Below are 23,325 nucleotides of genomic sequence, written 5' to 3'. Positions count from 1 at the left end.
GTGCCTGGTACAGGCGGATGTCAGAAGAGCACGCCAGATACCCTGGAACTGGAGTCACAGATGATCATGAGTCACAGATGGTCCCATGTGGGTGATGGGAATCAAACTGGGGACCTTGGCTTAAGCAACAGGTGCTCTTAACCACGGGGCCACCTCTCTCCAGCCCCAGCTGGCTGCAGCATTTTATAGAGTCACTAAGTTTTTCCTCTGGTGGCATAGCCACAGATCATGACAGGCTGCTCCACAAGCTACTGATGTGGTATCTTCTCTAACAAGAGGAAATGTACCTTCTCTTCTCTGCCATAACTAAACATTCTCTATTATAACTAAACACTTGAAGCTAACAGTCATCTTTATATTTTCTTCCCCATCCATTTTTCCCACAAGCATTTTTGTGTTGCAAAAATGGCAACTTCCTAATTGTAGCTTTCTTTTAAATTTTTACGTTTGTTTGTTTGTTTGTTTTTATAATAAAGATGGGCTGTTTCTTATCTGCCTCCCTTTGAAATTCTTCAGTCTTATAAGAGACACAGATGTGTGGAAGAGACAGGCTGAGTACGTTGACAAGACCCTGTCCTGGGTCACAAACAGGTCAACTGTCAGTTTAATGGAGACTGTCCCTGGCTGATGGAAAGATGGCCAGCCTCCTGTCAGTGCCCAGGGCTTGAATGGCTGGGGACTCTACGGAAGGAGTCAGGTGGAGAAACAAGAGATGGATCTTTGGCTCCATTCAGAACCTTCCCAACATGCAAGCAAGCAGGTGCACCTTCCTCTACTAGCAGTTAAAAGGCACTTCGACATCTGTTCTGTTCTAGGCTCTAAGCCAGCAGGGGGAAGGACTGTCCCCATGGTGTTGATATGGTAGGGGAGGGGGGAGACAGATAGTGTATGTGGGGGGAGGGGTTGGGAATATTAAGTGGGTGGTCAGGAACTGAATGGAGAAACAAAGTGAGTGGGGAGAGAGCTACAGAAAGGTGCAAGGCAGAGGTAGAGGGGTCTGACTCTAGTCGAGAAAAATCAGTGAGGCCAGCACGGTGGGAGGGAAGAGCTGGAGGGACCCTCTGGCTGGCTGACGCTTGCAGGCAGCGACCACTCACTCAGTTCACGCCCAATTATTAGAGCCAGCAAAGCACGGGGATTATTTCCCTCCCTCTACTGCGACATGATTTTGGGCGAATGAAAACAAATCAGAATTCATCAACTGTGAACAAAATTGTCAACTGTGAACCGTCAACAGTCTGGTTTAAAAATAGAAGACGGATTGACGAGACGCAGCGGAGAAGGCAGTTTAAACAAAACGTTAAAAATAATAATACCCTAAGCACGCAAGGCCCCGGGAAGAGTGCGGAGTCCTGCGTGAGCAGTGAACTAGAGAGAAGTTATTAGCTCTGCTTTACAAATCACAGGAGAGAAAGATTCACCGGCCATTTGCAGGAGACGGTTGCTCACGCCGTCGACGGGTCGGTGTGTTGTGTGTCGGTGCGAAGCAAGGATTGGCTGGGAAATGTGCTAGCACATGTGGTTTTAAGTAGGTCAGTGTTTGGAGCACCTGTACACGCTTCTGCAGTGTTGCCTTTTTCTGCTTCTCAGGTAGTTGGGGAGGGCACTTACAGTACAGCAGGTTAAGGGTCTAGAAGCTTCTGGGGCTGGTTGTATTTATATCTGTGTTAGTGTGCATATGGAGGCTAATCTGTGCTTAAATGGTCTTACCTGATTTCCTAGTTTCTCAGCTCGATTCCTTCATAGAACTATGGCCAATGATTCAGATAACCACTTTATCGTAAGATGAGTGTAAGGCTTGAATTTTTCATATGTCCACCCCTCCATCACAGAGTCAGAAGGGACACAGCACAGCTGACTTCTCACATCCTGATGCTACTGCTTTGGGACTTTTTGGTTTGGTTTGGTTTTGTCTTACACCTTTCCAATAGACCTAAGCCATCTTGGCACAAAGACTTACACTTTTAATTCCAAAGCAGAGCCTCTCCTTGTCCTGGAGTCTCTCTCTCTTCTTAAAACATAAGATGCAAAGTGTTACCAGTCAGCTTGGCTGTCAGGCAAAGAGCCAGAAACTGAGCTGTGTAAGGGACAGTGTTCCGCTCTCATAGCCCAGGAGGCCGGGCGTTTGAGATCAAATAACTAACAACAGCTGGCTCATCCTGAGGCAGAGGAGTTGCTCTCTTGGTCTTTGGTGCCTGGGGGGGGGGGTGTCTCTGGAGGTCCTTGGCTTAGAGATAGCTCTCTCTCTCTCCTGTGTCTCAACACTTCACCATCCTTACCTGGATAACTCTGTGTCCCTATGTCCCTTCCTTATATGAATACCCAAAATACCAGCTTCAGGCCCCAGTGAAGCTGTTTTCATTTGGCTGACTCTACGAAGCCCCCCACTGTAACAGAGGTCCAGGTCTGAGACTCATTTGGACCTCGTTTGCATGCGGGATGCAGTTAGGCCCTAGTGGGAGGTGTATAGCTTCCAGAGGGTGACTAGGGGTTGACTGCAGACAGCAACAGAGGGTCTGTGCTGCTATGCTCTCTTCATGGTGGGTAGGTACTTTCCTGTAGGAAGTACCAACTCAACTGTGACCCCCATGGATGTCTTTCTGTCTGTCTCATGGAGGTCTCCCAGGTACACCTCCAGCTTTGGCTGTTGTGAGCTCTGGAAGGAGCTGAGAGGAGACAGCCTCTCCAGTCCAGAGGATTTGCTTCTACTAATTTCCTTTGTTTTACACTTTCAAAAACAGTTATTTTTTTAAGTGGCAGACAAGTAATGGTATAGACTCTTACTAGCTCCCAAGAAGGTCGTGCTTTCTAGCCTTGCTTGGTTTATTACCTGCAGCACTATGAGAGTTGAACTTGGCTCACCCTGGCTGCCTAGGTCCTCTATCCCCTCAGGGCTGGTGTAGATGGAACAAGAAGAGAGGCTACTTGCCCAATCCCTCGTGGCATAGCAATCACCATCCACAGTTGTATCAGAGTTTGGCTCCTGCTTTGCACATACCATAGGAAAGGTTTCCAGCCCCTGGCATTTGGTCCTAAGGTCAGGAGGGAGAACCTGGTACCCTGTGATGCTGGGAGGATGCCTGGTACCCTGTGATGCTGGGAGGATGCTCATCTCCCTGTTCACATCTCCCTTGTAGAATCTGCTATTCTCTTGCACTCCATCCTCTACCCGGGTTTTCCTAAAAAGAAATCTCGCACTGCTCTGTACACTTTGTTATTGTTGCCCAACTGAGCTGGATAAGCCGAGGTTGTATCTACTTTGTTGGAGGAACCAAATCTAAGTCCTCTCTTGTGCTGTTTATGTTCCTAATGGGAAGCAGTGGAACCGCTCTGCAGCAACATTGTTTCCCCCTGGCTCCCATTTTCTTAGCAGGCCTGGACTAAGGGCACTGCTTATCTGCCTTGTGATTATCTCTCAACCTATACACTGCGCTGTCTACCTGGCTCTATGCAGCCAGCCAGGTCCATCTTGGGGCCTGGCACCTAAAGCTTGAGAGATGAAGATGCAAACCTGCCTGGTGATGGAGCCCCACTGGCTTTGGAGAGCTCACTTAGCAGGTCTTTCTCTCTGAGAGTTACTTGGCCTCTCTGTTGCCTCTGCTCTGGCAACAATCTGGTGCAGGAAAAGAACTGAATTGTATCTATGTGGCTTACTAGGGAGAGATGGATTAGAGAAGAGCCTCTAAAGGGAACACTGTGAGATGCCCCAGTCTCAGTGTCAGGCACTGAGAACACCTCTCAGCAGTTGTGATTCCGGACTCCAATTCAGAGATTCCCATGACCTCCACCACACGTTCCCTGAGGGCTCTCCACCAGTGAGCATCCTTTTCCTGAGAGAGAGTTGGGGTTCTAGCTTGGTTATTACCTCCAGAAAAGGGTGTACATTTTGTTTACATTTCATTATAAAATGCTTGATGCATAAAATTGTGTGTATTATTTATAGAAGTTGTTAAGTCCAGGAGCAAGGCTTTTAAAAAAAAGCTGAGTTAAAGTGTAAAAGAAACACCCATTTTTGTGATGCTTCTATAGGCCCTACCCTGCTGCCTCCCATAGGGAGTTCACCCGAAATTGATGGCACTTGTGAAAAATCTAATATGAGTTTTTACTATCTCTGTCTGTCTGTCTAACCTGTTTTGAATTTTTAAGAGTCAAATAAAATGGTAGGATTACAACCATTTATATTTTTTAAATTTTATTTTTTTATTTTCGGTGTGTAATTCATGTAAGCCTACATGAATTATTTTACCTTTATGTATGCATATCTATTATGAGACTATCTTGTGCCCATGGATGAGAGCATTGAATGCTCTAGAACTAGAGTTCCAGAAGGTTCTGAACCACTATGTGGGTGCTGGGAAGCAAACCCAGGTCCTCTAGAATGACAGTGAGGACTCTTAACTGTGGAGCCACCTCACCTGCCCGAGACCTGATGCCTTTGGTGCTTCATTCACACGTTACATATCTTCCAAGGAGATAGAAAGAAAGAAAGAAAGAAAGAAAGAAAGAAAGAAAGAAAGAAAGAAAGAAAGAAAGAAAGAAAGAAAGAAAGAAAGAAAGAAAGGTACCCTGGAGCCTTGCGTTTGCTTAGTGTAGATGGAAACTGCTTTCTCGGTGGTCCCTCTCTGGAATACAGGGGTGAGCTGTCATGGACATGTCAGGGGAACACGGAGGGGCTACTGCTGCCCCGCGGAGCAGGCTGAGTAGCAAGAGGTCTTGTCTGGGGCTCCTGTTCAGGCAGGGCCATCTAGTAAACAGCTGTGTGGCTTCAGAGAGCCTGGGGCAAGCATGAGACAGAGGCGCAGGCACTGAATGTGGAGCTCCAGGAGAAACAGAGGGGAGAGACATGCGGGGAGAATTCGGGTGGGATACGCAGCTGAGACGGGGTATGGGCGCTAATGCCCTAACTTGTGTTGGCTGGCTGGGAGCTCTCCGACAGAACAGAGCTGTTTTGTGGTTTGCAGAACTCACATTATTACCCTTCTTTCTGCCTTTAGATCATTTGTCCTATTTCTCGAATACCAACAATGTGTCAGACTCACTATGGGTCCCCTCACCTCAGATATAAGACAGGAAGTGAAACTTCCATTGCCATACTCTATGGTCCAGAAGGAAGCCAGCCAGTGGTCTCCCCCTCAACCCCACAGGCTCTGGTGAGCTTCAGTTCTGCCCTTCGGCCTTCTGAATCTTCCGCAGAAGAAACAGCTCTTCTATGGCATGTGATGTCTGCAAAGCTTGATGGGAAATCCAGGTGAAGTGCTAAAATTGGTGCCCTTGAAGCCTCTCCTGGGACCTGTGCCTTCACTATTGGTGCTGACCCGTCTACCTGTCAGAGTCGGCCATGTGGCAGTACTGCATCAGGAGTACAGGGAAGGCAGAAGCTGAGTCGCAGGGCATGAGGAATGTGTAGATTCCCTCTTCAAGGATGGCAGAGTTTGGTGAGGGGAAATATTTGAGTCTGTAACGAGGCAGTTACATAGTAGCACGCGAAGGCCTTATGATGAAGTCAGGTGATAATTTAAACTTTTCAGAATAAATGTATACATAAAAGAATCTTTTTGCCTAAATAAAATTTAGAATGTCTCTAAAAACTAGTTCGTAAACCTCCAATCTGAAACCGAGGGTCATTCTAGAGAGCTAGCCAAGAGGAAGAGGAAGCAACTGGAGGGGGCGGCTGGCTGGCCACAGAAGTCCCTGTTCTAGCTGCACATACTCTGTGTGTGTGTATGGTGTGTGTGTGTGTGTGTGTGTGTGTGTATGTGTGGTGTGTGTGGTGTATGTGTGCGTGTGTGTGTGTGTGATGTGTATGTGTGTGTGTGTGTGTGTGGTGTGTGTGTGTGGTGTGTGTGGGGTGTGTGTGTGGGGTGTGTGTGTGTGTGTGGTGTGTATGTATGTGTGTGTGTGTGTGTGTGTGTGTGGTGTGTGTGTGTGTGTGTGTGGTGCGTATGTGTGTGTGTGTGTGTGTACCTTAGTTTCTGTCAGCTTGACAAAGCCAGAGTCACATGGGAAAAAGAGAATTTCAAGAGAGGAATTGCTTCCATCACACTGGCCTGTGGGCATGTCTACGTAGCATTTTCTTGATTAACAGTTGATCTAGGAGTGTCCAGTCCACTTTGAGTGGTACCACCTGTGGGCGGGTGGTCCTGGGTTGTATAAAAAGGCAAGCTGAGCAAGCCACAAAGCAAGTCAGGGGGCAGCTTCCTGCGTGGTCTCTGCCTCACTTCCTCCCTCCAGGTTGCCGCCTTGGCATCCCTTTATGATGGACTGAATCCTGTAGGCCAAATAAGCCTTTCCTCGCCAGGTTAGCGGTTGTCGGTGTTTGTCACAGCAACAGGATCAAACTAGGGCCCAGTGCTACTTGAAGCCAGAGTTGACAGAGTGACCTTTCAGCTTTCTGTCAACTCATCCCTGCTGCCTGCAGGCACATCCCATACTCAGAGGTCTTTGGGCTCTGGCTGTGTATTCTCACACAGCCTGCCTCACCACATAGCCCTGTCCACACGACTTTAGATGAATACACTCTAATTTACTCCAAAGTCAGGGCAAGTGATGTTTGAGGCCTCGGCCTGGCTTCCCTTCACAAAGTGCGTCTGACTCCTGGGAGCACACTGGTCACATGTTGGCCATTTCGGGAGCATTATAAAAGGGAGCTTGGGTTGGCGAGGGAGCTTGCTCTCTGTTCTCTTGCCCTGCCATTACCCTTGGATGGGTGACAGCTGGAGCTATACCCAGTGATTGCAGAACCTTTAGAGCCGGCTATAAAGCACTCTGCCTGGGTTTGTAGTTAGTTCGGGGACGGAACATCTCATTCTCTCACAGTGAACCCATGTCCACCTCTACTCCAGAGAGTTGCTTTGCAAATGTTGGCGGTTTCTCTAAGGTTGCTTTGTGTTTTCCAAGGCAGGGACTGTATCTGTGCTTTCCCTTCCGTCAAATGATTCCCCGTGGCTCCTGATAAGAGATGCGTGCTGAGCGGGTGCATAGTCAGTTCTGTCTCTCTCCTTCCTTTGAACCTCCACCAGGTTCTCAGGCCCTAGGCCTTTGCAGGAGACTGATTTTATGCAAGCCTTGATCCTGAGAATTTGACAGGCAGAAAAGGAGGGAACTCAGATAAGGCATCTGGGCCAAAGGCAGAGGTGCAGAATCAGCCACATTCCGTATAGGTTCTGTGCTCCGAACCCTCAGCCACATGACAGAAACTATCTCAGGACCCTTGAGGGCTCGGCTGTGAAGTCAGACATGCGATTGACTGAGTGCTAAGGTCTTTTATGAGTTACCTAACCTCCAAGAGCCTCAATTTCCTTTTCCATATTATACAAGTAATAAGAAAGCTGGAGCCCACTGTGGTCTAGGACACCCGTAAATACCTCCGCATCCCCTACTTGTGTTTTGAGTATGCTGAGACTTAAATATAGAGTTAGGAGACGGGGTCCTGAAAGCTACCATGATTGCTGACAAAAGATGACAGGAGGTTGTAGCTTGTGGACTTCTGACATTGACTTCCAGACTTAGGTGGGCATTCCCACTAGATCCCAGGTTAGTTATAAGAGGGCTCCAGCCATAAAAAACCTCCAGAGATGGGGGAGGGGCCCAGGCTTTCATTTGCACATTGCTCCCAGAGGAAGGGGCAGGCAGAGCACCTCAGATGTGCTATCTGACGCTTTCCAATACAGAAGTGAATGTGCTTTGCTCTGGTCTGACTATGGAATGTCCCTCGTAGGCTCACGTAGAGAGTGTCCCCGGTAGCGGCTGAGGTGCTGAATGTGTTCAATGTTTGGCCATGATGATTCTGTTTCAGAGAGTCTGGAGAGTGAAAGCTAGCTGGAGGAAGTAAGCAGTCTGTGTCCTGTGTCCTTTGTCCTGTTCCAGGCTCCCCTCTCTTCTGCTCTGCTTCCTGTCCACCATGATACGAGCAATCCCACTACAGTGTCCCATCATTATGGGCTGAAGCCATGAACAAAGCAAATCTTTCTTCCTTTTAAGTTGTTTATGACCAGCATCTGTGAGAGTAATGAGAAAGCAGGTTACTAAGAACGTTCTCGAGCACTTGCTCTGTGCGGGAGGATTCATTGGGGAGCCCCTGCACTTAAGTGGGAGGGCTTCATGGGTCACATAGAACGCCACATAAGTTCCCTTTCAGATAATCACCATATTTTATAAATGGTGACAGTTGAACCTGCTGTTAATTTAAATTTGCTTTCCAGTTCTTCTGCTGTGTTTTGGGAGTTATTTGGGAAAACATGAACAGCCAGTCCCAAGTTAGAGTTTTGAACACCAGACTACTAGCATGGCCAACTTCTCCCTTCTCCCATCTTGATTCCCTGGGAAGCCAAGCATGCATTTGGCTTTGCCATATTCTAATGGTCTGTCCTGTCTCTCTCTCTCTCTCTTGCAGTGCAAGTTGGAATTCCATGCTTGTTCTACAGGCAAAAGCCTCAGCTCCCTCTGTGATGGGCCCTGTCCGTGTCTGCCTGAGCCTGAGCCACTGAAGCCCAAAGCAGAGAAGAGTGGTGAGTGGAAGAGGGCTCAGCGATCAGGGCGCCTTGTGTGGCCAAGCCCAGCTCACTTGCTGGGAGCCAGGCTGTGACAGAGCTGTTCAGCCTGTGAAGGGAATATGGGCTCACTTGGCAAGTGAGCTCTCCAGCTTGGCCAGGGACTCTGAGCTGAACCACTTTCTACCATTAAAGAGAGAAAGAAGAGCAGAGAGGCTTTTTAAAAGAAATCTGTTAAAAGAAAGTAAAGTGTGTGCCGAGCTCCTTTAGATGGTAGTTTAGCTCTGGCATGGGAGGGGCAGGTTTACGTAGCCTGCCCTTGGGCTTATCTTTCTCCAGTTGTCAACACTAGAATCCTTTGAACCTCTCAAGACCGAACATCACAGAAACTGCAGAGATACCATGGCAGAGGGGAGCTCTCTCCCCTAAGCATTTCTTCATCGATACATTCCACTGGAGCCCAGTAGAAAGCCAAGGGACAGATGAAAGTAGACATCCCTAAGGACCGCTGTTTCCAGTCCAGGGTTGAGAGGGGATGTTTTCTAATGGAGAAATAATATGGTCCCATTGGCCACTGCCCACTCCTGAAATCCAAGCTCAAATTTGCCTTCAGTGGCCGTGAGCATTCTTTGTGACTGGCTGGTTCATAGAAAGCACTGCATCCGCATGCATGTATACATACATGTGCATGTATGCAGTGTGTGTGTGTGTGTGAACTCATGTCACCCAATGCAAGAAGTTTCTAATGATTGAGGAAATGAACAGAGCGAGAGACAATATCATTTTTACTAGCCATGTGGGCAAGGGCAAGTAGATGAAGACTTCAAACCCAAGTCTGGGTCGTTCTGCTTTAGAAATGTTACAGGCTCTTTGGGAAGGATAGCTCAGAAGAGCCGTACAGATCAGGAAAGATAGTGATCATAAGTAACCAACAAAGATTACAATTGATTTCTCTACAGCAGATCTCATTGCATTTGAGGACAGTTTCCTTAAATGGTTGTGCTGAGAAAACGTAGATACGATGTACAATACTGCCTCTTTGTATTTTGGCCATGAGGTGTTGAAGTCGTCAGTCTCAATGAGGTCAGCTGGGGAAGTCCAGGTCCTCAATCTCATCAACAAAAGATCTCAGAGAAAGTACACAAAGCCCAGAAAATAAAATAAAATAAAATAAAATAAAGTTAACTTTAGAAGTGAGAGTATGTCAGAAAGCAAAAGTGTATACTTTTCTGGGTAGTGGCATGGGTGTCCTTCAGCCTCCGGTTTGAAGTCAATACAAAGTGGTTGGGTTTTTTTTTTTTTTCGTTCTTTTTACTTACCTGGCACCTTTTGCTTGACAAGAGCTGATAGGGGACAAAGTCACCCTGTGATACTTGTGAATACTTCTGATGACATTTCTCAATTACCTTATGGCCAGGGGCAAGTTGCCTCTCTGATCTCATAAAGCCAGGCCAGCCTCAAAATTATAGACTAACGATTGTTCAACAAAACAACCACAGAAACCAGAAGAGAGAAAAAAAAATGTTTAAATAAGAGAATTTGAGCGGCCAGGCGTAGTGCACAGTGGCAGAGCTCCTGCTTGGTCTACGTCGGCCTAGAGTTTGACCTTGAGCAGAAAGACAAAAAAGAGGGGGGATGGTTCCAGAAATCTTTTAAGCCTAAGTTTAGTGTCTGGAATTTGCCAAGACTAATAGCCAGGAAGTCCCTTCTTAGATGCAGTGTCATGTCTTAGCCGCAGGGTGTTGTAGCTTCCCTTTTCTCCACTGCTCAGCAAAGGCGTAGGGAAGTCTTAGTGCTAGGTGCATGGGTCTTCACAGTGGGGGAGACCTAGAGACAGTAGCGCATGTTTCAGTTAGACGGTGGGTAACCCCCTCTTGACTCTAAATATGAACCCTCCCTGCCTGCCTCAGCACCGCACTGCAGCAGAGCTAGCCTTGGCCTGAGCCAGGCAGCCCTGCTGTGAGCATCGTCCATCCTGGGAGTTTTGCTGCACTCCTGGGTGAGGGGAGGACCCTGCAGAACCATGGAGTTCCTGGTCAGGAAGGGTCTCAGTTTCCGCTGTCCTCCCTGTATCTGTAGCATCCATGTTTTGTGAAGCAGAGGTCCCCATCTACCTGACATCTGCAGTATATAAAACTGATGAGCAATCTATACATGTCCTTATGAATGTGGGTGAGCAATGTGAGCACATGGGTACACATACACTTGAGGGTCCATGCTTGTAGAGGGCAGAGGTCAACTTTGGGCATTGCCCTTAATTGCTCCTCTGTTATATATTTTTGAGACACGGTCTCTCACTGACTCTGAATCTCAGAGTCAGCTTCATTGGCTGGCCAGCAAGCCCTTAAGATCTTCCTGTTTCTATCTCACTTCCCAGTGCTGGGGTTCCAGATGCACGCCATAACAGTCACATTTATGTGGGTATTGGGGATCCGAACTCAGGTCCTCAAGTTTTGTACAGCAAGCGTTACCCAGTGAGCCATCGCCCTAGTCCCCATAGATCTTTATTCAGTCCCCCATGAACCAAGGAAAACCCTGGAGGTTCCCTGAGAAATGGACTTGTCTAGATTTAGACACATGGGTAACTGGACCTCAGGTCTCTGTTTATAGTTGGGTGTCTGTTAGCTCTCCTCAGCCTGGATGAGGCAAACACTCTGCATGCAGGGAGCCTCTCTTGGGTCTGAAGTCATCCAGTGAATCTCACGGTGTCAACCACAAGACAGACAATGTCCTTGTACTCTTGGAACCAGTAGGACTGGAGTGGCACCAGCAGCAGCGACCTCCTCTGCTCTCTCTGTAGCAGGGGATGAAGAGATCGGAGGTGTTCACTCAGAGTAGCTCTGCCTCCTTCTGGAGCTTTAGCCCAGGCTTCGGAGATACCCTGAGGAATGCTGGGGCAGGCCAGAGGGTACTCACGGTGGGCCCGCCATGAGCTGGAAAAGGGGGTGGGGGGTGTGCTGGGCGTGTTGGAGCAGGAAAGCTTCAGCTTTTGCTGGCTGGGCTTGCTAAGGGGGAAATAATAACTTCCCTCCAGCTGAGCTATTTCCAACAGTAGGAAAAAAAAAGTCATCCACAGCGATTTTCTCTTCTCAAAAGGTGTTTTCCACCTGAGAGAGATTCTGAGGGGGAAAGAGTCCTGGCTTTGACAGACGGTTGTCTAATTCCACTGCTTATCACAAGTGGATCCGAGGAAGTGTGTTTAAATGGGAACAGGAGACGGTGGAGAGGAGAGAGTCGAGTTCTGCTTAGCTCTAATGTCTCAATGGAAAACTTAAAGAAAAATGAAAGGAAAAAAAAAAAAAAAGCCTGCTGCCTGGGTTCCTAGAGCATCAGTTCTCAACCTGTGGGCTGCAACTTCTTTGGGGTTCGAATGGCCCTTTCACAGGGGTTGGCTAAGGCCATGAGACCTTTACTTCACAGTTCATAATAGTACCAAAATTACAGTTACGAAGTAGCAACAAAATATTTTGTGGTTGGGGGTCACCACGACATGAGGGACTGTATTAAAGGGCTGCAGCCTTAGGAAGGCCGAGAGCCGTTGACCTAGAAGCACGGAGATTGTCTTTGCATCCGGAGAGAATGCTCGCCATCATGCCTGTGGTGTGAGAGAGCGAGGGCCCCGGGCCTGCAAGCCTGTGATTTAGAAGCAGTTTAAAGTAACCTTTTCCTAGCCATTCAGCTCTCGTTGCATATTATTCTGTTCTAGACTGTAGTCAGAAATTAAGTGTACAAAGGAACGATTAAGTTTCAGGAACCAGCTATTCTAAACGTCATGATTTTTTTTAAAAGAAAAAAAGAAAGGGAGGGAGGGAAAGAGGGGGGGGGAGAGAGAGAGAGAGAGAGAGAGAGAGAGAGAGAGAGAGAGAGAGAGAGAGAGATCTTGAGAATTAAATTGGCAACTGCTTAAAGAATTTAATTTCCCTAATCTGGACTCCGAGGTCAGCGCGGAATTTGGCTTTAGTCTCTGCTTCTTCCTGTTTTGTGCAACCAGCTCTAGGATAGTAGACCACAGTTTCCCTGGTCCCCCTAATGCCTATTTGATGTTATCTGATCAGAGAAAGCTGCAAAGGAAAAGAGAAAGTGGGGTAAACTGAGGCATGACTGGAGTTTGTCGTAGGACAGAAGCATGTTCTAGAAGATAAAGGCTTTGATAACTTGTTCAACGCTTGCTCTTAAGCCCTTTGCACTTTACCTGCCGAGGCTGGCGAGATTCCTCAGCTGAGCAGGATGCTTCCTGCTCCTCCAGAGTGCCTGCTTACAGTTCCCTGCACAGGGATAGGCTGGGTGGCTCACAAGGCCTGGAAGTACAGCTCCGGCTCTAGTTACAGCGCCCCCTTCTGGCCTCCATGAGCACCTGCACTCAAATTCATGTACTCCACACACAGACATAAAAACATGCACAACTGAAAATAAAATAAGTATCTAAAAAAGAATTACTCAGCAATGTACAATCTTATGTAAAAATCTAAATGCTAGGAAGAACATGTTAGCTATTCCCAGATCTAACCTGCTTTCTGAAAATGCTTCCAACTATATATGCGTGTGTTTGTACATATATGTAGACATATATGTATGTAGATGTATATGTATACAATGTATATACTTATATATGCTCACATGCATGCTCTGTTTTCCTCCTTTTCAAAAAAAGATTTATTTTATTTATATGAGTACACTGTAATTGTCCCCAGACACACCAGAAGAAGGCATCAGATCCCATTATAGATGGCCATGAACCACCATGCAGTTACTGGGACTCGAACCCAGGACCTCTGGAAGAGCAGTCAGTAGTCCCAGCTACTGAGCCATCTCTCCAGCCCCACACTCTGTTTCTTAAGCTTAAGTCAAATTGGGGTGTTTTGCATCCTGGCTTTTGTGCATCATAGATGTTACCTTATATAATCACAGGCCTTTCTGTGTGTCTCTGTGCATATATATTTCTTTCTGTGTTCCTACCAGTGACTCACAGCTACCACTGCCTCTGTTCCTACCTGGAACTCCAGATTCAAACACACACTGGCCATTCGTCATCTGTGCATGGATTCTGACATGCACAGCAAGTGTGATATGTCCCAAACAAACTGCTTCCTCCTGAGCCACCTTAAACCATTAACCCTGCTTCCCCCCCCCCGAAACAGTAAGATCCCCTCCCCCCCTCGCAGTTCACATATAACCTACCAGCCAATCACACTGGCATTTTTAAATATACTTCTTCCCACTACTACTATTGTGACTCTGATAGAGATTTGGGGCATCTTTGGGTTTTATTTTAATCTCTTCTGGTTGATCTCCTGGGCCCTATGTCCTCTCTGAACACAGTAGTCCCCGCTGATGTATAATATGTGATCGAGTATATGCCACTACTATCCAGGACACTCCAACAACCGACTCCACATCTTGTTCAGATTAATTGAAAACTAAAGACATCTTGGTGATGTGCAAAGCCTTACATGAATTGATTGATGTCCCTGTCACCTGCTTCCACACCCCCCCCCCCCGCTTACTTACGCAGCTATAAGTTCACAGGCCTCCATTACAGACATGTCACATGACTATACCCTCAACCCTGCCTTTCCCAGACAGCCCTCTCTCTTCCTCCACCTTTAACAGATGTCATTTTCTTAGCAAGTTTTTCTCCAGTTCACTTTGCTCCTTCTCTACTTAATTTTTCTCCGCAGCATTTATCACCCTCTAATAGATTCCATTTACTGCCTGTCCTAGGCATTGTCTTGCCAGTTATTGTCTCAGTAACTGCCAAATGCTGGATGAATCTGCTGATTCTTCTGTGTGTGTATGTGTATGTGTGCATATATGTATATGAGTGTATGTGTATGTATGTGTATATGTGCATATATGTATATGAGTGTGTGTATGTATGTGTATGTGTGCATATATGTATGAGTGTGTGTATGTGTATATGTGCATATATGTATATATGTATATGAGTGTGTGTATGTATGTGTTTGTGTGCATATATGTATATGAGTGTGTGTATGTGTGCATATATGTATATGTGTGTATATATGTATGTGCGCATATATGCGTGTATATGTGTATATGAGTGTGTGTGTGTGTGTGTGTGTGTGTGTGTACCATCAATTTCAATGTTTAAATTAGTCCTTAAAAGAGACTTTCTTGTAGTACAGGATAGCCTGTATTAGGTACTTAATCTGAGAATCATGTTCATCTGCTCAGTTCTTCTAGCAAATGATGTTATTTCTACTGCTGATGAGAAAACATGAGATTTGGATAGATCATAGATGATAGAGCAGAGGGTTAAGTCTTTTCTGGAACTTACATTCTTCCCATTAGACTGTTTTTTGCTTGTTTATTTGTTTGTTTGTTTGTTTGAGACAGGGTTTCTTTGTGTAGCCCTCGCTGTCCTGGAACTCACTCTGTAGACCAGGCTAGCCTTGAACTCAGAAATCCACCTGCCTCTGCCTCCCCAGTGCTGGGATTAAAGGTGCGCACCACCACTGCCCAACAACTGTTCTTATTCTATGTAAATGTCCATGAGTGCCGGGCTTCCTTTAGAAAGTGAAAAAGGCACATGCATGCCCAAACGTGTTCGTGCACATATGTGTCCATGCTCACATACGTCCATGACCCCACATCCCCTTACACACATGCCCACACACATACATGTGCATGCCCACATATGTCCATGACCCCACATGCCCATGCCCACACATGCCCACAAACATACATGTCCATGCCCACATATGTCCATGGCCACACATGCCCCCACACATGCATGCCCATACACATGCATGCCCCCACACATGCATGTCTACCTACATGAACAACATGTACATCAGTGTATGTTAAGCCCATTTTTCTGTGCTTTCGGGACTCGGAGGATTTGCCACTTTCCTGGTATCCCTCACCTTCCTCACTGACAGGGTTTCTCCATGGTGAGAGACACACCATCCTCACCCATTTTCTCCTCTGTCTTTTAGCATGTGTGCAAGGCTCTCTGGAGTTTATCATTGTCCCCGCCGCACTCTGCTTTTCTGATAGTCTCAAGTTTCCGACCTAGCTTTTCGAAGATAAAAAACCATTTGTAATCTGTCCTGAAGTCAACTGTTCTTCCGTGGCTCAGCTATCTGCTGCTGTGCAAAAAAGATAGCACTGCACAATATGAAATAAATTGGAATCAGAACCATAGGAGAGCATGTGGCTGCTACACCACCAAGTGGGTGGCTAAGCAAATGCTGCCTGTTTCCCGGGTACCACTATAGAACTGGGAGCCGGGCCTTTGACAACATGGGGAATGAGGGAAGGTGCAGGCCCCACTCTTAACAGGTGAGATTAAGTGAGCTGTATTTTACCTAAAATGCTACAAAGCATAACAGCTCCTCAATCAGCAGCTACAGCATGGTACCCTCTCTTCATCCTGTGCCACGTTATAATTAGTATGACATCGGCATCTTCTGCTTGAGTGCCCATCCTCAGGATGACATCACTGTCCTCTGCTGGAGTGTCATCATTGGTATGATGTCATTGTCCTTTACCCCTGTGTATTATCATCACCATCAGTATCATGTCAGCACTCTCTATCTGTGTGTTGTCACCGTCAGGGTGACGTCACTGTTCCCTGCTCTCTGCCTGCATCTTGCCGACAGTACAACCATGGTCATGGTGATAATGATTCTCTGTTGTAAAATCCAAAGTGGCCGTTCGATATGACGTGGGTAGGGATGCCACTGTGACAGGACATGAAGGGGGCAGGGGTGGCACTTTGATTGTTCCACTTAAGGAGCATGTAACATGGCAAGATGAAATCCAGGCTCACTGTCTTCCTAAATATACAGTGAGAGATACCTAGATCCATTGGAATTATAGGCAAGAACAACACCAAAGAGTAACCTGGAAGGTTCCAGTCTGCACCAGACATGGTGAAGAGGTCTCTGACAGCCCCATCCTAACCACGATGGTGTAATTCTCCTAGCTCTGTGGGTAGCTCCTGGCAGCTCTTCTGTTTGAAGAGGGTCTTAGAGCAAAAAGAGGTGGATATTCTACTTTATTATTTCAAGACCTTGAAAGACCTGGAAGGAAAAGCAGTTTTAGAACAAGTCAGGGAACCGTGAGAAAGGAGCCTCGTAGTAAGGAGCCAGGACCGTGGGGGTCTGCAGAAAGCCCAGCCCCTGCTTTCCAGACGTCCATAGAGCAATCGCAGGCATAGTGGGGAAGGGTTCTTTCTTCATTTCTCACTGTCTTTCACCTTGTGGAAGACCATGTAAGGAGCTGTCTAACTCTACTGTTGGGGTCCCAGGGGTCCTGGGACGGTAGCTATGAGTCTTTTTCTTTCCCTCTCCAACCCAGAGTGTTGAGAGAAAGTACTTCCAAGGCCTGTCTGAGCTCTGCCTTCTCCAGTCTCCTACAGTCCCTTGCTTTCAGATCATATACAGAGGCAGAGTGACACTGGCATCTGACTAAACCCTCTGGGTCCGTCTTGAAGTGGGGTCTTAGTGCAGCCCTGGCCCCAGATGTCACACAGTCGGGGAGAGCTGTTCCTGTGAAAACAGATTTAAAAGTTGAATGTCAAAGACCAGAACATTAGTGTTGCAGGGAGTTTGTTTAGAATACCAATCGTGTCCAAAGCACGAGGCCGCTGTAACAAAAGTGTCTTCAAATTGATTTAAGCTAAGTTTAAAGAGAGAGAGAGAGAGAGAGGAAAAAGTCACTTGTGTGGGGCCATGAAACTATTACTTTAAGGGGGTTCCAGAGGCCAAAAAGGACTGGAGCCATATCCAGTATCTCTTTAAATCTACGCATAGACTAGTTCTAGGTTAGGCGCATTGAGGGGGTTTTTAGAGCTCCAAGACAGAAGCACAGAGGACCAAGCATCCCATCCCAGCTTTCTTAGTAGGCTCTGCATTTGGACCCCAGCCTCCAGGACAGACCTGGCATTTATGCTTTCCATAGGCCTGAACCTCAATCTCCATATTAAGCAGTGACTTTTGTGGGTCCCATTGCTTGCCGTGTACTGTACGTGGTTCACACCTGCCAGTCTGGCTTCTCTGCTTAGGTCTGCAGCCCTAGTTCCCCCGCCACACACACACACATACACACACACACACACACACACACACACACACACACACACACTGTTTTTGCTTGTGTATACATTGCCCAGCAAGGTGGATTAGCTTAAGCTGCCTCTGGGCCCTCATGGGATGAATTTACTAATGGAATACATGGGCTCTTATTGTTTTATTTAATAAAACTTTTGTCTCTTGTGATGCATGCGATCTGACCATCCCTGTTTCCCTCCTCCTACTCCCTCCACATACCCCTCGACGAATCCCCCTGCACTCTCTATGTCCTTTTTAAAGTGCATTTGTCTGAGATCCCTGTAGGTGAATGGGTCGATGGGTTAAGAGTCAGACCCTTCAATCAGGGACACTCGTGTCTGAGTTCCCTGAGCACATCACTTTGGCCTTGGTCTATCCGTCCATGCAAAGTGTGTTTCAGTGGCTCTCCTAGTTGAAGCTGGCTATCCCTTTACATCCATGCCTGGTATGGATGGGTCTTCCCATTCCCTGCATCTGAGGGAACACGTAATCTTGCTTTGGATTTTGTCTTGGTAGCAGACGCAAGGCATTCTTTGAGATGGCTCTTGGTATTTGGGGCTCCATTGGGGTCTTGTGAGAACAGGGCACATTTCTAGGCAAAGAAGGGGGAGGAACTGGTGGTTGAAAGAGGACTTTTGTTGCTGCTGTTGTTGTTTTGTTCATTTGTTCACTCAAGCTGGGTGTTTCTAGCATGAGAATTATACACAGTCCTGTGTCATAACATGTTTATGTTCAAACCTGGTTAGCACTGGGCCCAGTAGAAAAACAGTTTGCCTATTCAGGAAAACACAGCAAACCAGAGCCACCAAGATCTGTTACCTCACATAACTCACTTACAAAGACCTCTGAGCTCCATTTAAAATTTAAAGTGTAAGGAAAAATCCCAAACACAGTTTTCTTCTTGTTTCTCAAAATCGAGGTCAGCGGTTGAGTCTGCTGGTAGGAGTAATGTGTTTTATTCCTCCCACCCATCCATCATCCAGCTATCCAGCCTTAATCATGCGCTCATTCTGTGTCCAGATCCATGACCATGTCTCCCCTCGGAGGAACAGCAAGCACTGTCTACAGTGGATAATCAGTAATGCATCCTGCACACAGAATCACTTGTGTCCTGAGGTTATAGTTATCTGGGGCCGAGCAGCTAGCATCTCTTTATGGAGTTGGCTTTATGAGTCCCAGACCCCACAAGATTTTTTTTTTTTATTGATTTCTGAGGAGTTTGCTAGAATTTTGACCTACTTCCATTGTGGTCTCAGCAGTCAGGCTTCATTACATGTGGTGAAGACATGGAAACTGACTTTAAGATGTAGACCGCATTTGAGCTATTGGATGCTCAAAGGACATCTGGTTCTCTAGTGTAGGGAATGGTAGGCTCTGCCTCTTAAACTGATGTCTAATTTGTCCTTGTATCCAAACACAGGGCTGTTCTTTATATGGATGTAACCAAGTATGATTTGTATTATTAATTTGTTGTGTATCTGGTATGTATTTAATGAGAGTAATATTTTGATACAAGATATCCAGGTTAGAGGTACCGTCAGGGTACTTCCTGTGTTTAATCGTTGGTTCTGCGCTCGTTGGAGACTGCCTGATGCTCGTTCTGAGCCTTTCAGTAAACATGGTCATCTGCTTTCCTCGGATGCTCACTGTTACCAGCCGCAAGTGAGCATTCGCACTCTGATTTCCACAGAGGCCGAAGGTTTCTCTTCCTCTGACTTCCTGTGTGTCTCTGCATAACCTCAGGTTTCAGGAAAACACACACAGGTTTCTCGCTCTCTGACCCTCAGTGGCACACAGTGGGACCTGGAGAGATGCTGTGCGATTGTCTAGAGATGGTGTGGGCTGTGGATTCAGGCAGTTGTGGAATTGAAGTTTGCTCTAGAATAACAGCTGTGCGATTTGAAGCAAGTCTCTCTGAGACTCTGTTCCTCATCAAGAAAACAGAGTGATTTGGCTTACCTTGAGGAATGCGTATAAAGATGGAAGTGATCCAGGGAAGTAACTTTGAAAACAGCTGATTCTGAAAGGTTTTCAATGGTTGTTTGTTGTTATTATTGTTCATAATATAGGCACGTGCATCAACCTCTGATTTGGGTCTATTTTACATGCATCTTGGCCATGCACTGCCTTCTAGATGTTTGAATTCCAAGGTCAGCCTTGTTGACCTATAGCAGACACAGTCAGCTCTCTTACATGTTGTCTGTTCAATCCTGGTGGTGGTGGTAATGGTTGTTAAGAAAAAATATCTATAAAGGTATATTCTTATTTTCCCAGTTTTTTCCAGTTGAGGTTGGCCCATTTAATTTAAGTGTTCTAGAGCTTCTGAGAAGGCTTTTGGCTTGGTGGCCATCTGGTTAAACGTGGCATTGGTCCCTCTTCACTCCTGAGGTGTTCAGGGAGCAGCTAAAACACGTAACCATAAGATGCCAAGACCCAGGGAGGTAGCCTACACATGGAGCAAAACACCGTAGAACTAGGAGCCCAGGTCCCTGGTGACAGTACGGTGAAGCTGGAATGGTCCCACAGTGACTCCATTTCCCTTAGCTTGTGCCACAGCATAATGCCATGTGACTGAATGTCACTGTTGGCATGGTTATGTACAGTTAACTGCACACACTAGTGGAAACAGAGCATGTTCACTACAGACCATGTTTATAGAGGCACCCCACACAGCTGCTGCCCCTCACCTCTATGAAGAAAAGGGAGCAGCGTGGTGCACACCAACCGGGCACGCTGACTTTTGCTCTGTGCAGGGAGAAGTGCAGAGTAACTGCCCAGCTGGAGAAGAGAGCATGTGACAGGAGACAGCAGGCAGAGACAGCATTTAGGATTAAAGAGGGGAGTTAATCATGTTTGTTATAGAACATCATTAAAACACTGCAAACGATAACGAATAAATTTTTAAAAGTGACTCAGTCTCCCAAAATAAATGTAATCACACACTATTTAAAGATCTCTACCATGAGCTTAATAGTGCTTAATAATAACCCCATACCATCAATTATTCTTTTAAAACTTTGCTTTTAATGTCTGCATGGTATTTGATTACATAAGTGTAATATAATTTTTCTAACTAGTCCTGTATTATCAAACATTTAAGCTTCTTTCTAATTTACTATTATAAACTCTGCTCTTATGAACATCATAGTGTATTAATTTTGCAGATGTCTTAATTATTTGCATGAGATTCATTCCTAGAGGGAGATTCTGCACATTGGGGAGTATACACAATCTAAGGCTGTTGTTTCACACTGGCAGGGTTTTTGTTCTGACAAGAGAGAGACCGCACATGCCTACTTGGAGACCTTTGTACACTTAATATTTTACAGATTTTACAGAGATTCTTCTATTTTGCAAGTTAAGAAAGAAAGTAGCTTAATTAGCTAAGGTTTGGTTTGTGTTATATGTCTGAGACTCCAGTTCTTGAGAAATAGGGCTTTGAACAAAAGAGGGTCTCTTTTTATTTGTGTGTTACCAAATTGTCTTAGTTTGTTTCCATTGCTGTGATAAGCACCATGACCAAAAGCAACTTGGGGGGGGGAGGTTATTTTACTTTATGGTCCATCATTAAGCCAATCCAGGGCAGGAGCCTGAACTCAAAATTGAAGTAGAGACCATGGAGGCATGCTACTTACTCACAGCCTCGAGTCCATGAAAGAGCCCAAGGTGCCTAGGTTTGGTACCGCCCACAGTGGACAGAGCCTGTCTACATCAATGAACAACTGACAAAATGCCCCACAGCTAGACAGACAGGTCAGTCTGAGGAGGCAATCTCTCTTCCCAGGTGACTCCAGTTTGTGTCCAGCTGATGATAGAGCTAACCAGGATGCACGTCAAGTGGTAGGAAGTTATAGACTCATATGGGCAGCTGCCATCATGAGGGACCCAGGCTTCTTCCTGTTGTTTGTCTGATAAGTACACTCCATGGTAGCCCACACAGTCTGCTAGAGTGGCCATTCCACTGCAGTCCCCTCAACAGGAGAGACCAAAAGGCAGAGGCAGCTGCACTGCTTCCTTGCATGTGTTTATCTGTGAATTTGGATGTAATTCTGCCTACATTCGAAAGCCAACTCAGTCTAAATTTATTCTGAATCTAGTCAGGAGGTCCCATTCCTGGGAAATGTAGAGTTTTAAGCTTGAGAGCAAGATGGTATCTGGAAATGCAAGCTCCCATTGCCACGTAAAGCACAGCAATGCATCTTGGGAAGCCACTGTGTCACTCCATCTGGCTTTTGATTTTTCTGTTTTTGGTTATGTTAAGGTTTTGATGTGCATTTGTGTGTGAGGTACACTATGTGTACGCTATTTGTAATTGCTCTTCAAATTGCCCACATGCCCTATAATGCCATAATTAAGATACCAGTATTATCAATATTCTTCATGATAAAATATGGATCCTTCATGTGTGCTTCACTTTTTTCCAACATACTTGTTTTAATGTGTTTTTGGTACTGTTTGCTTGCTTGCTTTAGTTTTGTTTTGTTTTATTTTGTTTTGATGTAAGGTCTCCTCCCTATGTAGCCCCGGCTGGCTTCAAACCCTTGATCTTCCTGCCTCAGCCTCCCTCAGTGCTAGGTTTCAGGAATTTTATGAGGTTTATTTCCACCCCTTCTATCATCCTTGTCTTCCAGAGTTTCTGGCTTTGATTGACACCTTGCCTTCTCTCCCCCATGCTGAGGCTGGGCATCTCTTTTCCTCCTCTTTTATTCTATTCCCTGTGTTGAATGCATTGGGCCAGTGTCATTCAAACTGGAAGCCCCAGCGAGATTGTGGGGCCAATGTCATTCAAACAGGAAGCCCCAGCGAGACCGCTTTCATCCTGCAGCCATTTAGTCTGCTATAAGGAGTGTTCCTTTTATTCCCATCAGTATGCTTCAGGTTACAGAGTAAGTAAGGTCTGAGACCCACTCAGGAATTAGAACCTATACTTGGAAAATTTGTAATCAGTACTTCTTGGGACACGATCTGAGAAATGCATCTACAGAACATTTCCCGCTTGCTTTGACTAGACAGTTTTAAGAATTAGCTTTTGCTCAGAAATTTCTCTCTTCACCTACCTGCTTTCCGATTTTTCATGCTTATTCTTACCTATTCATTTGCCTGGATGATGTTCGAAAATCACTTCCTCAAATCTTGAAAAATGAGGTTTAAATTAGGTCTACAAAGTAACCCGACGAGATCTGAATGCACCGGGCTATGCTGTGCCATCTGCAAGTGTGGCACGTGTCTTTACCCATGTCTCCTCTAGGACGTCTGCAACTGTCCACTCTACGTCTGCGAGTAGAGCTGATGATGGTGACTGCTGTCTTAAAGGAAATATGTTATTTGTGCTTGCTAAAGATCATTATTTCAGATAGTCCCTCATGATTCTGGTAGGTTCTTTTTTTGGTTTATCATTTGGGATTTCATGTAGAAAATTATATCATCTGTAGATAATGGCCATTTTCTTCCTTCTATCCAATCAGAGCTTGAAGAAATGTCTGTCATTTATTCATGACAACCATTGTTAGACACTGGGTGCCTAAACTAGCCTCTTAGTCATCCCAAGTGCCCAGTAGGGGAGGCACCATTATCTCCATTTTAAAGATGAGAGAGAAGAAAGTGACTCTTTTAAATTTAGAAGTGTGCTAGTCACATATCCAGCAAATGACAGAGTAGAGCTTGAACCCAAGTCATTCTGACCCCCTGCATCTCAAGGCATAAGTGCTTTCTTCAACTCTCTGAGCAGATTGTTTCTCTGTTATATATTATGTATTTAG

At 46.0% G+C, this 23,325-nt stretch overlaps 1 protein-coding gene across 4 annotated transcripts in view; it reads left to right on the top strand.

The window, feature by feature from the left end:
- Positions 1-23,325, top strand: part of Spock1 (SPARC (osteonectin), cwcv and kazal like domains proteoglycan 1) — a 480,563-nt gene that overhangs the window by 385,420 nt on the left and 71,818 nt on the right. For all 4 annotated transcript variants that reach the window (XM_021215443.1, XM_021215442.1, XM_021215439.1 and 1 more), the window contains one exon: positions 8,393-8,507. In XM_021215443.1, the coding sequence (XP_021071102.1) occupies positions 8,393-8,507 (115 nt within the window). The remainder of the gene's footprint in view (positions 1-8,392; positions 8,508-23,325) is intronic.

Source organism: Mus pahari, chromosome 16 (assembly GCF_900095145.1).
Source record: "Mus pahari chromosome 16, PAHARI_EIJ_v1.1, whole genome shotgun sequence".
NCBI lineage: Eukaryota > Metazoa > Chordata > Mammalia > Rodentia > Muridae > Mus > Mus pahari.
The sequence above is the reverse complement of the archived record's forward strand: the minus strand, read 5'-3'. Positions and strand labels throughout refer to the sequence as shown.